Source organism: Gambusia affinis, linkage group LG05 (assembly GCF_019740435.1).
Source record: "Gambusia affinis linkage group LG05, SWU_Gaff_1.0, whole genome shotgun sequence".
NCBI lineage: Eukaryota > Metazoa > Chordata > Actinopteri > Cyprinodontiformes > Poeciliidae > Gambusia > Gambusia affinis.
In genome coordinates this window covers 19,349,000-19,363,194 of record NC_057872.1, presented here as the reverse complement: position 1 = coordinate 19,363,194, position 14,195 = coordinate 19,349,000, and the positions used below count along the sequence as shown (strand labels likewise).

Here is a 14,195-nt window from a genome sequence, read left to right as displayed (position 1 = left end):
CTTTGCTGCTGCAGCATAAAAATTTTCCCAATAAAATACATCATATTAAAGACCTAAAGAATTATGCCTAGCTATAAGCCCAGCATAGGTTTATAAAGTTGTTTATTAAATATTATCAAATATTTGAAAGCTACAGTGCATTCAAAAAGGATTCGTACGACTTAACTGTGTAACCTTTTTGACATTAGAGCCACAAATCTCAACTTACTGATCAGAGAAATCCACAGCATAGGTGTAAGAATCTGTTTACAGGACCAGTATGCAAATTTAGCCTTGTTGAAGAGTACTAAGAAGAAAATCCTTATAAAAAGCAACGTCTGACAAATCATGTAGGAGACACTGGAAATGTGTTCACTGTTTGTCAAGAATGAACAGAAAAACATGCTTTTTAACCTTGCACCTTAATTACTGTAATGGTCTCTTTTATTAAACTGGCATGATTTGATTGCACCATTACTGGTTTCCCCTCAGTGGACTCCAGATTCTTTCTGAATTGATTTTAAAATGATTCTTTATTTGTCTGCACTCATGTGCCCATTTGCAGCACATTGTATTCTCAGATCAATAGAACAGATGCTTTTAGTGGTTCCAAAAACGTCTATAACGTCTAGGTGATGATTTTTCTGCTGCAGCTCCTATGTTGTGTGGAGTCTGAGATGGTTTTGCGTGTTAAATACTCTCTTTTTTTTCTTGGCATTTCTAGATTTTTTTTTTATTTGTGATCTGTTCTGTTTTACCTCTTATTCTCTGACCCGTGTTAGACGGGTCAGAGAATTTTTTTGGTCAGTTTTCCTGTGGTTTTTAGAGGTTTCAAAATAAACTGGCATGGTGTGGTAAGGTAAACCAAACATTTTTGCTTGCATGTGAAATTATATTTGTAGTCATAAACTAACACAGCGTCCCCACATCGGTACATAGTGGTGAATGCATCATGCAGTGGGGAAGCTTATCTGCAGGGATCAGCGATCCAAAATGTGTACGTATGTGACGCCCTCTACATAACGGCAAAGTTCAGATGTGTTCTACCAAGTTAAACCTATACATTCACTTATTAATTGAAGACAAGTGAAAGGACACTTCAAACAGAATAAGAAAAGCTCTCTTTGCATTAAGTTCTTTGGTTTTTTGTTGAGATGTTATAAATACATGGCTACTAACAGTAATGATTGACTGTCATGTCGAAGCATGACTAACATCGATGCAGCATGCACATGACCAAATGAAGCATCTCAAAGTATCTCATCCGTCTCCGTAGTTTTAATTTCCATATTAAAGACTTTGTATCATATTAATAACATCTATGTGTTTAGCTGGTGCAGAGCCCCTCTCCAAAAGATGATTTGCAGAGCTTAACCCCTGTGTGTAGAATAAATACAGGATATTGCTCACAGACACCGCATCCAGCTCCAGTGTTGCACTCCCGCTGCGGCAGTGTTCTATCTTTCTGAATGAAGATCAATGAGGAGGCTCTGCCCGGAATGCCAATGATCACTGACAGGCACACATTCTCCACTAGAGGGCGACAATGACTTTACAATCCTCACTGCAGCACCAGGGTGGGAGAGGGGACGGTAATGACATGTAGGGTCTCTCATTTTGGTCAGAGGAGTCTCCAGGTCTGTAGGTGTGGCTGTGTCAGGTTTTACATGCGAGCTCTAGTGTGTAAAGGTCTCAGATGCATGAAAGCTCTGATGCTCCAGCTCCGTCCTTAGGGAGCAGCCGGGCACAGAGTGCTGCATCACAGACCCTGCCTCTGGGTCTAGTGCAGTGGAGTGTAGCCATGCGGATGAAGATGGGTGGTATAGAGATGACACAGGCCATTATTCCATGTCAGAGCATGGCTGCTTTACTATAACTGTTTTACATGAACTCCCTATTGAATAAGTCAGATTCTAGAATCTGACCTTCAGGGGTGCTTATAGGCCCCAGCTGGTCTAAGACCCATGAGAATTTATTCATTGGTGCGGTTTTCTAAATCTCACTGCTTGTTTACATACATTCACAAACAAAATTAAGAGCCATGTCAATAATTCATAGAATAAAAGAACAATGTTCATTTTACTGAAACATACACTTATAAAGAGTAAAATCAGAGAAACATTTAATTTTTTTTCCAGAGGTGTATAAACTCAGTTTGAAACAGAATCTCTAGATTACATCATGCCTGCCACCATCTCCAAACATTAATGAGACACATACAGCTGTGGAGTGACACGGTCCTAGTGTGGTCTGCTCCCCTGGAAGTTGAAATAAGATCTACTCAAAACTATGCATTTCCAGTCATTTGAAGAACATTTTACTAAAACCAATTTATTATCAAGGTAGAAGTTCAGCTAAAATGAGTCATAACCTGAACTTTATTTGAAAATAATACTTAGAAATTGCATTGCCAGTGTTTGTTTATGGAGAAAACAAAGAATTAAACACAAACAGAGCAATATTTCATCATTTAATGTGAACCAAAGATCCACTTGTGTCTCCAGAGATTCAGGTTGTAGATCTCTGATTTAGTGTGATCCTATCTCAATACAGCAGCTAAAAGTGCAGCACTATACTTTTTAATTCATTGTTAAAATAAAATTGTGAAGGTTTAAAAAATATCTACCATTGAATATTTAAAAAATACATTTATTTAGTATAATTTCTTTAGAATTGCCACTGATTTACACCGAGGTGGGTAAGGTACCCAAAAATTTTACTCTGGTAAAAAGTAAACATTGAAGAAATGACTCAAGTAAGAGTAAAATAGCATTTGGTTAAAAATCTACTCAATTACTGAATAACTGATCAAATTATCAATCATTTAATATTTAAAAATTTACATAATCAGACAGAACAAAATACAAAGTTAAGAGGAAATTGTACTATTTTAAGGACTAAAATGACAATAATTTAGAAAAGCTAGAAATTTTACTCAAGTAAAAGTAGAAATACTTTAAAATATAATTACTCAAATACTGCGCACTAAAAATACTCCTAAAAGTAGTTTTTTGTTTTTGTTTTTTTCAAATAATTACTCAAGTAAATGTAATCAGTTTCTACAAACTCTCAGACATTAGTTCTCTACTCAACCAGAAGGGGGCAGCAGAGCGTCCTCTGGCTTTAATCTTTAATCTCTCATGTTGCGTTTCAGGGATTAAAAGGTTGTCAAAACGTCATCGCCAGGAATCCCCACTTCTCCACCAATCTGAACCAGAGAGATGAGGCTTCTTGCTGTGGGTCCAGATGGACAGAACCGGGCCGCGCTCCAGTAACGCTGCTTCTCAGCAGTTAATCCTGCTGCTCGTTGCATAACATCTTTATACTCTTGTTTTCCATCAAAAGAGCTCAAAGATTCCAGAGCGAGATTCAACACACACAACTGGATATGTGTCTTAAAAGGAAATTTATTGAAGCTCAATATCTATTTTGCTCAGTTTTAGCTGTGTTATATTTAACAATCCCAAACTTTTTCAAACATTTTTCTCAAAATGGAGAACCTGAAGGAGACCGGTGGAAAATTATGTTTAGAAAAGTTAAATCTGCATTTTGTTAAAATCTCTAACTGTTCGATCTGTATTAATTTATCCCACAAAAAAATGCCGTTTGCATATTTTTAATACTTTTATTCTGTTTGTTCAGCACCAAAACCAGCAGTGAAATAAAGGCGTCACAATCAGACTTTATTAAAACAAACGATGGAGTTTTTTATTTTTAGGTTTTCTCACTCAGTAACTACAGGAGCCCTCATTTTTCTGTCTGTTTTTTAAGGTTTTATCGTTTTAATTTCATCCTAAAGTTAAGACAAAATATCTGGACTAAGTAGCCAAATGGATTTGATCTGAAACCAAACCAATCAATAAGTTATTGAATAGATATAAATACCATTATACCAATGAAGTCAATCAGTTCTTTATAAACAGAAACTAGTTGGGTTAGAGTTATAAGTTATAATGTTGGGATATCATTATTATTTAAACATCCAACAATCAGCATCAGTTTGTGAATGTCGGCAGAGATTGGACGAGGATTAAGACTGAAACCTGTGGTGGGGAATTATAAATTATGAATTATGATTACGCTCCAAACCGATCTTTTGGGTTAATACGCAATTTTCTTGAGTGCCGCAAAACCATGATTTGTTTGTGTTTGTTTGTGTTGCTGTGAAAAAAGAATAAGGCCACCTACTTTTATGTAGTCTGTGTTTTTATAAAACTGCACAAATTATGTGCATTGGTTAAAGATAACTGTGAAGAATGCCTCATATTGAGGATTCAAGTGGTGTGTAATTAAAAAAATAAAGATAAAAAACCATTTTTGATTTTATACATAATTGGCATTTTCTAAACTTTTCCAACAATACTTGACCTACTTAAAGGTAAATTTTCTCAGCAAGATCTTGAGGTGCTGATATAAAGAAAAATACTGGAAACCTAAAAAAAAAACCAACCCATTAAATACATATAAATGTTACCAGCTGTGCCTGTGAAATAGCGCCATCACTTGAAGATTACTGTTAAGTACAAGGATGTTTCTAAATGATATCAACTGAATGAAGACCCCAGACTTTTCTAGTGTTGAGCCAACCATAAGGGTGCACGATAAAAGGAAAAAAAAAAAAAGGCAGCAGTCATGTAAATTCAGCTTTTAATCAACATTTGGAAACAAACTGGACAAACAAAAGACTGCTTGTACAAACTAGATGCTGCTTTCTTTTTAATAGGTTTAAATCATTTAAGAAATCACGTTTGTTTTTAGAAGAAACAAAAAAAGAAAAAGAAATCGACACAGACACAGAAGACTTTGAAAAAGTAAGGAGTAACATTTCAAAAGTGTTATTTCTGTCACACTCTTAAGCGCCATCTCGCGGAGCCGTAAATATGAAATGAAAGTTTTATCATCAAGCCCGTACAGTGTGAAACGTGGTCCTTCAGGAATAAAAGTGAAAGGACTGGGGGAGTGAAAGGAAAGAGTTGTACAGCAGGTTGTAACGTCCCGACTGAAGCAGAAACAGGCCTCATTCATCTCTACAGGGTCCAAATGTTATGGAGCAGGCCAGTATTGGCCGATTAATGTATTAATTTGATAAATCTGCTGACAGAGACATAAAACAGCTGAATTTGGTTTCATTCTACAGGACAACATGAGTCGTGGGATTTTAGTCATGTGTTTATTTGGTCTTGTCAAAGAAGGTGAGATGTTGCACAAAAACGTACTGGATCCAACACATTTAACATCCAAGAAGAAAACCGAGCTGTCCAGGGTACAAGATCGTGACACGTATGAAAGCACAGACATCACTGAGAGTGGGGCAAGTCAAATTTCTCTCCGAAGCCAATTGATTTGGTAAAAGATCAGATGTATCCCCCCTCCTCCCTCACTGAATAGAAACCTGCTTTTCGTTTTCTCTGTTTCGTCTTATTCTGAGTCAAGGTCAAAACATAAAGAGCTGTTCACAAAACAAAACCTGGGCATGAAAAGTTACAGGAAGAAAGAGAAAGAAAATGCAAATGGAATCATTGAAATTTTTCTTTCAGCAGTTTGTGTTACTTTGCAGACTGAATACAAGGTGATACTACAGCTCGAATCAGAAAAGCTATGCACATATCAGAACGATTACAGCCGTCAATCAGATAGAGTCCAATCAGACGGAGGGGCAGCAGAGTGATCAAACGAAGGAACATGAAGAGATAACAGAAATAAAACTAATTTCCTCTCCAATGCTGATGACAAACAGGTGGACGTTGTTACGGCTACCGTGTATCTACATTAAATCAACTGAAAATGCCCTTCGTCTTCTGCTTCATCTCCCTTTCACAAACACGTACTCTATACTTTTTTCCCCCCCTCTACTCTTTTCAATCAGAATCGTCTAGTCGTTCTGTACGGCAGCTCCTTTTGAATTTATTTAAAACAGGTTTTAAATACAAACCTTTAAAGTAAGGAGTTCCCCTCCCTCCCAACTTTCTCTCAAAGCTGACACTCAGGTCGGACAAAGTATAAAAAGAAAAAAACAGTAAACCCCGCCCCCTGGCCCTTTTTAATACACACATTTCTCAAAAATCCTCATGGCCTTCCCCACCCGCCCACCCAGCTACACAACTAGTACCCAAACCTAGCTCTGTTATGCATTCATTATAAACCCCGACTTTCATCCCTTACGATCACAAATATAGGTTTTAACAGCTGGACATGTCATGTAGATCTGAAACAATAAACTGGATATCACAGAAGCCATTCGTCAAATGATTAAAAGTCAAAGATCTACCTGAAATGTTGCTCAACCGAATTACTCCCAGGGCTGGTCTGGAAACGGGCAATTTACAGAACATTACCATTCCTTCCTCCCCCCCTCCCCTCCCAGCAGTTACCCACTACCCCATCTACCAGAAGTCCCGGCGGTGATAAGCATCTGGATCGCAGTATTTTGTCACGACCACCCTGTTGGCAAACTTCCTTCCTGTCAGCCCCTGCATGGCCTTCTGGGAGTCAAAAACTGAAGTAAACTCCACAAAGATCTGCAAAAAGAGGGGAAAGAAAAACAGAAAACACTGAAGTCTGGTGATGGAACAGACCACACCTTGCCAAAAATATTTATCTTTCTTGAGCTTTCTCATACTTTGTCATGCTACAGCTAAGTATTTGTAAAGTTGTGCATGAATGTAAGGAGAAAGGGAAATACTTTTATTAATAAACTCTTTGAGGCAAGCATATGTTTCAGCCCTCTTTACTCTGGTGTATGTAAATAAAGTCACCCCGTGTCACAATAGAAATGTACAAAAGATGATAAATTAGTGATAAATTTGCACTTACCCATAAAAGACGAAATAAAGCTAGTTAGCTATCAGGAGCATATTAGCAGCTAGTTACTGGAAGCCTCAACCGCCTCGAGTCACAGAACGCAATGGAAATGTGTGCAGGCGACTTAAATTAAGCCCGACAGAAAATTTCAGTGGGAAAAAAAAAAATCTACATGGAATATTCAAGATTAAATAGATCTGTATTTAAGGCCAACTTGCAGTTTTTTAAGGAATTCTAGACATTTTATGGCCTTAATTTTAGATGCATGACTTTAAGACTTTTAAAGGATGCATGGACGCTGAAAATCAAATACATGCCACATCTTCCGTGTTTGAAACATTCTGAGATCTTTTTCTCTCCACCTCGCACTATTTTGCATTGATCCATCACATAAAATCCAAACTAAATTTCTGTTTGCAACGTGACTAAATGCAGAAATGTTCAAATCTGGCTTTCGAACACCGCCTACCTTGCCGGTCCCGGGAACCTCCAGGCCGTCCACAGGGCGAGGTATCTCGATGCTCTTCACTTGGCCGTACTTGCTGCACTCCTCCCTCACGTCTTCCACAATCTCCTCATATTCCTCGTCATCCAGGAGCTCCTCTGGGGCCACCATGTTCATCAGACACAGCACTTCAGTGGGCAGGCCGCCCATCTGAGTCACAGAGCTGTTCAGACCCGGTACCTGCAGCGTCACAGGCGTCTGGTTTATGGTTGTCTGGAAGAAGAAGAAAAAAAAAAACAAAGATTGCAAAAAGGTTACATTTATTTGGAATCAAATTGCTTTAAGCATCCAGACTGTTTACCACATCAACAACCAATGTGACATTTAATATTTACAGCCACCCCACCATATTGGCAGTCTTTCTGTTCTGCACTAGAGGATAAACACAGACATGTTCACTATTAAATGTCATTTAAAAACACAGTAGCTGAAATACGAGCAATGTACTGTTCACTCACTTCCTCATTACTACACTAGAACAAAAATCTACATTTTAGGAGGTCGGGGATGTGAGTTTCATGCATTGCCTAACAATGTTTATAAAAACTGCATGACTTAACTTGTAATCTGTTGGAAGAACCAACAAAATATTCCATGTTTACCATTTATAGTATATTTTGGATTTTTATTTTACTGTTTAGCAACATAATTTCCACAAACTAACAGAAAAAATATTATCTGTGATGAAAACAAAACCAGGCCTGGAGGGAAAACACTGCAAGAACTACAGGCAAAGAAACAGTGGTGTATTCTTCACTACTATTATGAACATCAGACAATAGAATTTTTCTTATTTTTTCAAAAAGGCTAAACAAAAAAAATGTATCTTAAGCTTAATATGTGTAACTGAAATGTTTTTTTCCCCCCACCAAACCAATTCCAGTGTTAAAGTGGATCAACAGCAGTTATCTGCTGGACCATAACACTGGTTTCATCATGGCATCGGCTCTGTTTCTGCAGGATTTTATCAGTGGATTAGGTTAGACTACGGAAAACCTTAATATGTTAAAATGCTGTGAGCATCATGTTTTGTCTGCTTAATTTAAGGCCAAAAGAATAGAAACAACATTAAAATGTGAGATTAGCAGTGGAACAGCACAAGCTGACTTATTAAGCTGTTTGGTTTATTTGCCTGTTGCATAATGAATTTAGTCCAATACATACAGAGCTGCTTTTCTCCACATTTGTCATTTCCAAATACATTAATAAATGCTGCTTGTAGCTCTACATAAAAACACTGGTGGGCTTTTTCAACAGTGCACTGAAATGCATGACAGGACTGTAAAGAGCAGTCAGACCAATAAAGGTATTTGAAGCTGTTTATAAAAATAAATGGGTGACATGGCATTCATTCTGACAAAAATTCAGAGTAAAACAAATGTAGATCAGAAGTCCTTTAACAGTTTTACTCTTTAAAAAAAATGCTCAAGTATTGATAGTGGCCCAAGAACTACAGTAACTTTTGGTGGGACAAACACTTTGTTTCCATCTGAAAACATCAAACTTTACTGAAAAGAAAAGATTCCCACTTTCACTTACTACCACTGTTAAAAGGGAACAAACTGGAGAAAACTTATCAGGAATGTGTCTGAGTTTAGCATCGAGGTTCCCACTATCCTGCTGCCAGCAGCTGGAAACTCACCAGAGTGGCGTTCTTGGAGCCCACGCTGGCTCTCTGCACCAGGAGCTTCTTGTCTCCCAGCTGCATGCCGTTCAGCCCGGCGATAGCCTGCAAAGATACCAACAATTATTTACACCCTCCTGAAACAAGCTCCACTGATGCACATTTTCCTCTGTTGTGACCCATTACCTGATCATTCAAGTTGACGTCAACATATTCACAGAAAGCGTATCCTTTAGACAGGCCTGTGGCGCTGTCTTTCACCAGATTAAAGGCCTTCAGCGGCCCAAATGATGTCAACAATTCCTTCACCTAGAAAAACACAAAGTTCTTACAATGAGTCATATTGCTTACAAATATATGATCCGTTAGCTTACATTGGGTTCATTTCTAACATTTCAAGGCTTGTGAACATTGAAAAGCATGTTAGATTATGGCTTGTATCCCAGCTTAAAGGCAAAAACGCTGACCTGGTCATCATTCAGGTAGTTCGGCAAACCACCTATAAAGAGCTTGTGAGCCGAATCTGGCACCACTGTGGACACCACACCTGCATCATGTTCAAGGATGGAAGTAAAAACATCAAATCAGATGATTACAGGTCATGGCTATGTGGAGAATTTTATGAATATTAATGAAATGTGACAAGCAACTGAGGTTAAAAACCATTAATTGTCTGTGTACCCGGCACATAGACACTGGGGTTCTCGCTCATGCCAGGCAGGGGCTGGTAATCGTGCGGGCGGCGGATTTTCAGGCTCTGGCCTTGAAAGATGATGCCATCAAAGGCCATCGCCTGTGTTGTTTCATCCACCGAACGGAACTGCACAGAAAAAGAATGTAATCAAACACAAATTGATTTTTACATCGTAATCACAAACGATGGTCCCTGTAATACGTCCCTACCTCCAGGAAGGCAAAGTTCTTATCCTGGTTGATCTGTACTGCGAGCACAGGATTCCCAGGGGCCTGAGTCAGACCCCCCAAGCGCATCTGAGCATTAAAAAAGTCCATCATAGATTCCTACGTTGACAGGAGGGAAAAGATCAGTAAATTAGTTCACAGTTAGTTCATAGTTTATTTAAGATGAAAATGTATTACCACAAAAATGCTTAATTAAGGAGTTTTCACCTCTGTGATGCCAAATGGGATGTTGCCCACATAGAGGCGGCGAGCCTGCCGGGTCATCTGACTGCCCACCACAGGCACCGGAGTGGGAGTAACAGCCAGGCCATCTGGGGTCATGGTGGGCAGCAGGGCAGTGGCTGGGATCTGTCCGGCCGCTGGGAGATAAAGAAAGAAAATATTTAAAAACCTGGACACTTTTTATACATCTCAACGTTTCATCAATGTTTGGTAAGTGATGGACAGATATGTAGACAGACAGATGGATGCCGTGACTAGACAACAGGACAGGGAAGTATATCCTACACATTAACTAGATCTTAAAATATCAACTAAATCTCCCTATTAGTCCAGACTGTGTAGGACCCCTGACATTACAGTCGTTCTTTATCGAGGAGGTAAGTTTAACTCTGATTATGATGTTCATCACAAATGGATGGAGGTAAATGATACCTTGCATGGCTTTGTACTGCATGGGAGTGATATGTTCAAAACCCGGTGGAGGAACATCCCAGTACTTCTTCACCTTCTTCTTCTTCTCACGATGAGGAGAACGGCTGTTGAACAGAGTTGAGGTGAATGTTATTAAAATATTGACACTCAACTAAACTTTCTGCATAAAAACAAAAAAAAAACTAACAAAGCGGACACTATGTTGTATTTTCTGATATATATAAAAACAACAAAGTATTGACAATTTGCATCCATTAAAAAAAATACAACACTGGACCCCCATCTCAGTTATGTGAATAAAATAGTACAAACTGTCTGAACACAGACAATTGCAGTTGCTGCAACAATGCACAAACCAGCTTTGTGTTAGTTTGCTGTATTACCTTCCAGCTTTGTCTTGGGGGTAGCTGGATGGTGAGCTGAAATGACATTGGAAGGGATTGACATTTCTCTTAACATCAATTTAACTGTTTACATTGACACTTCAAAAAAGCCGAGCCCTTTTTACCCTCACAATCACCAGATCTGGGCAGTAGACTGCAGGATTTTACAACAGTCTGAGAAGTTAGCTGCTATTTCACATTAGAAAGTGTGTGATGCGGGTGTGTTTTTGAAGTGTGATGTAACATATGTGGGATCTTTTCCCAGAGGTTGCATGCAAATCCCAATCCCACATATGTGAATGGGAATAAAAGAGAGTTTGTTGGCATTTGTTTGTCTGGACCCAACAAACAAATTCTTCTCCTGGTTCAGGTATTTAAACTATCAACTCATTCTCAATACAATACTCTGAAATATCTGTGTACAAGGTGGAATCAACAGGCAAACTTGATTCAGGATAATATATATATATAAAAAAAAAAGAGAGCACACGTTTAAAGCATCAATCTTTGCATTACTGTCAACATCTTGTTTCCGGCAGTCTTCTGAAGATATTAATGATCAACAAACAGATGTTTGTTTACAGAAGGGAATAAAGTAATTCAAGTAATTTCATTACAGTGATCAAAATCAATCCATTTTTCCTTTATCAACCAAACATTTTTCAGCTGCTCAATAAATTTCTGTCTGTAAACAAATGTGCAAACAGCAGGCTCTGTGATGTACTTTATTTTGACTTTAGTAGAAAATAAAACACGATACACAAATAAAAAATAATCTTAATCTCTTGGATTAAAATATTAATGATGTAAAAAACCTGAAACATTTATTTTTTTAGAACTAGTGGAATCAGATACACTGTAGGGGGAAACTGGCAAATGGCATCAGCCACAAATATGATGGCTGCATCTCCTTTTACAGCAGATGGATCTGCTGCCTCTGGATGACAGGGGCTGTATAAGAACACTAGGATTTACATTTGTATGAAAAGATTCTTGTGGACACCTGACAGCTAATATCTTTAACCTGAACAGCTCAATAATTTAAACTGTGCAATATTTTCAGGAGGACTTAGTTTAAATGTTATAGATTAAACCTTTAGTGGTTCTAAGAGTCTCGATATTTTGAAGTAAAATTCAAAAACAAAGCTATAAGATGTTTGGGTGTTGAAAGTCTTTTACACCAAGTCTGCTTGGTGGACAAAACTAAGAATCAGGAGCAAAGGGCTTGAGAAAGTAATCATAAGTATAATAGCGGTCCCATCAGTTAATTAATAATAAAACTTTTAATATTTCTAGATCAAATTAAAAGCCAGGAATGTGCAGCTGCATGACTTAAATTGCTTGGTTTGGTCAAGTGAATCAATCCTCACAGCAGTTCAGGTGCAGAGTTTATTAGCTGATAGAAGTTAATCAGCCTGTTGACGTTGCTGAACGTCCATACTAACCTGCGCCTGTGTCTTCGCTCCTTACTGTCTCCACGGCGGTCCCTGCTGCGTCTGTCCCTGTCTCTGCTCCTCCGTTTCCTCTCTCTGCTGCGGCTGCGGGACGAGGAGCGGCGGTGGTGGCGGTTCTCTTTGTCCCTTTCCGCTGTGGAAATAAAAAGCTTGTAAACCAATAGGACTGCTTTATATTTTTGGAATAGGATATAAAGTTAACTTTCTAAATTAAAAGCGCACCCTCTTAATATTTTAACTCACTTCTGATGAATAATAAAGAGAAAACAGACCTAGAATCAATATCTGCCATTTATTCATGGCTGAATGGTTTTTTTTCTTGCGCTGCATTTTTGTCACTGCTGTACAACTTCTTATTATTATTATTGCTTATGTTAAGTGTGTGCTTCCATTTACCTCTCCTATGGCTACACTTAAGTTCACCCACTGAGGGATAAATAAAGTATCATATTAGTTATATGAGGTGCTGCCATTTTGCTGTTGCATTACTTGTTTATACCAGAACATAATTCAGTTTTAATGAGATAAAACTCTTTAGAACAAGAAACCACTATTTATTTTCCAACCTAGTAGTATTTGCAAAATATTCTACAAAGGTTTCAGGTAGATTTGCTTTGAAATAAACTCTTGAAGTTTGATAATATGCTTACTAAAATTCTAAACTCCAGGAGTGATAGTGCAAAGAGTTGAAAGATGTAATATTAACATAAAGCAATATAAAACCTACAGCGCTACCTAAATATGTACAATTTTGCCATTTGAATAAATCTGCAATTACATTTTTTGCATACTTAATCGGATATAGAAAATTATAAAAGAAAATGTTATACTTATGGACCCTGGGAGTAGCTTGCTTTGGGCCTGATGTTAAAGGCGTGGTCGGCTGAATTTTAAATGAAATGTTGATAGCGGTAGATGAACGGTAAGTGGCACATAAATATTCACTGTACACATCCATCCGCTTCACTACGCAGCTGAAGCGGATGGATGCCATGCATTAGGAAACCCACGGTGTACATCAAAGTTTTAAAAAGTACCGTTGTCCGGTTTTCAATAAACTCATTGTTTTATATAACCTATAGTGAACTACCCCAGTTAATTTGAGAACAATGGTGCAGCGATATCTCTCTTGAGGGGCTTTGAGACTGTATGACAGTAAAGAGCCTTTCAGCGTCCCTGTAAATAGACACATCCACGATTGGATAAAATGATGGCGGCGGTTTAAATCTGACTCATAAACCTGTTGTTTGGTTATTGCTGTGATGCTAATTTATTTACCTTGCTTGTTTTCAGACAGCTGTCTCTCAAACTCGTCGTAGTCCGACATCTCTGGGTGGAAGCCTGTTACGCTCTCTGGGACTGCGTTGTTCAGTCGGCGGTGGCTAGCTTCAGCTAGCAACAAAGTGAGCTATACTTTTAAACACAAGCGGTTAGCTTGAAATAGCTTCGACGAATTAGCTTTGACGAGCGGATAATTTCACGACGGATTTACCAAAAATGAATAACCAACACACGCATAAAACGTAGTGGTGTGTATTTTACAACGTAACAGACATGAATGATTGAGAAAGAAAAACGTGCTCGTTAGCCTGCTAACGTTAGCCGACTAGCTTGTAGCAAAGTCCAGAAGAATAGGCCTGCTGCAACACACACTACGGACGAATGAATGAGACACTTTCCCGAGCTAGATGCAAGTCCCAAAGGGTCACAGACGTATAAATTGAAGTTATTTGACTTTGTAAGCCAGAAATTAGTGCCTTCAGAAATTTAAACGTTATACAAAACAATAAAGGTTTCGCTATGCCCGCTTTTTCTGCTCCGTCTCCCAGGTAGCCCCTGACATCGGAAGTTGATGACTGTGGGGTTTCCGCTCA

At 38.4% G+C, this 14,195-nt stretch overlaps 1 protein-coding gene across 4 annotated transcripts; it reads right to left on the bottom strand.

Annotated features, from left to right (window-relative positions):
• Positions 1 to 6,162: 6,162 nt before the first annotated feature.
• On the bottom strand, positions 6,163 to 14,195 carry u2af2a (U2 small nuclear RNA auxiliary factor 2a). 4 transcript variants are annotated; one of them, XM_044115866.1, is made up of 12 exons: positions 13,600 to 14,194; positions 12,313 to 12,454; positions 10,868 to 10,903; positions 10,485 to 10,588; positions 10,038 to 10,189; positions 9,813 to 9,929; positions 9,573 to 9,729; positions 9,377 to 9,456; positions 9,096 to 9,218; positions 8,928 to 9,014; positions 7,250 to 7,498; positions 6,163 to 6,497 (listed from the first exon to the last, which is right to left on the bottom strand). In XM_044115866.1, exons 1-12 carry the CDS (start codon positions 13,646 to 13,648, stop codon positions 6,363 to 6,365), a joined length of 1,431 nt encoding a protein of 476 aa, XP_043971801.1. In that variant the 5' UTR covers positions 13,649 to 14,194; the 3' UTR covers positions 6,163 to 6,362. The 4 variants fall into 4 exon arrangements, with proteins under 4 accessions (XP_043971801.1, XP_043971802.1, XP_043971803.1 ...); XM_044115867.1 differs by having other exon boundaries at positions 9,591 to 9,729; XM_044115868.1 differs by lacking the exon at positions 10,868 to 10,903 and having other exon boundaries at positions 13,600 to 14,195.

Excerpts from the sequence above, each read along its gene's own strand:
- u2af2a (XM_044115866.1), bottom strand. The coding sequence starts at position 13,648 with ATGTCGGACTACGACGAGTTTGAGAGACAGCTGTCTGAAAACAAGCAA. Across the intron at positions 10,589-10,867 it reads CCCCAAGACAAAGCTGGAAG|CCGTTCTCCTCATCGTGAGA; the intron begins GTAATACAGCAA and ends TCTGTTCAACAG. Across the intron at positions 9,219-9,376 it reads ACTACCTGAATGATGACCAG|GTGAAGGAATTGTTGACATC; the intron begins GTCAGCGTTTTT and ends GTGTTTTTCTAG.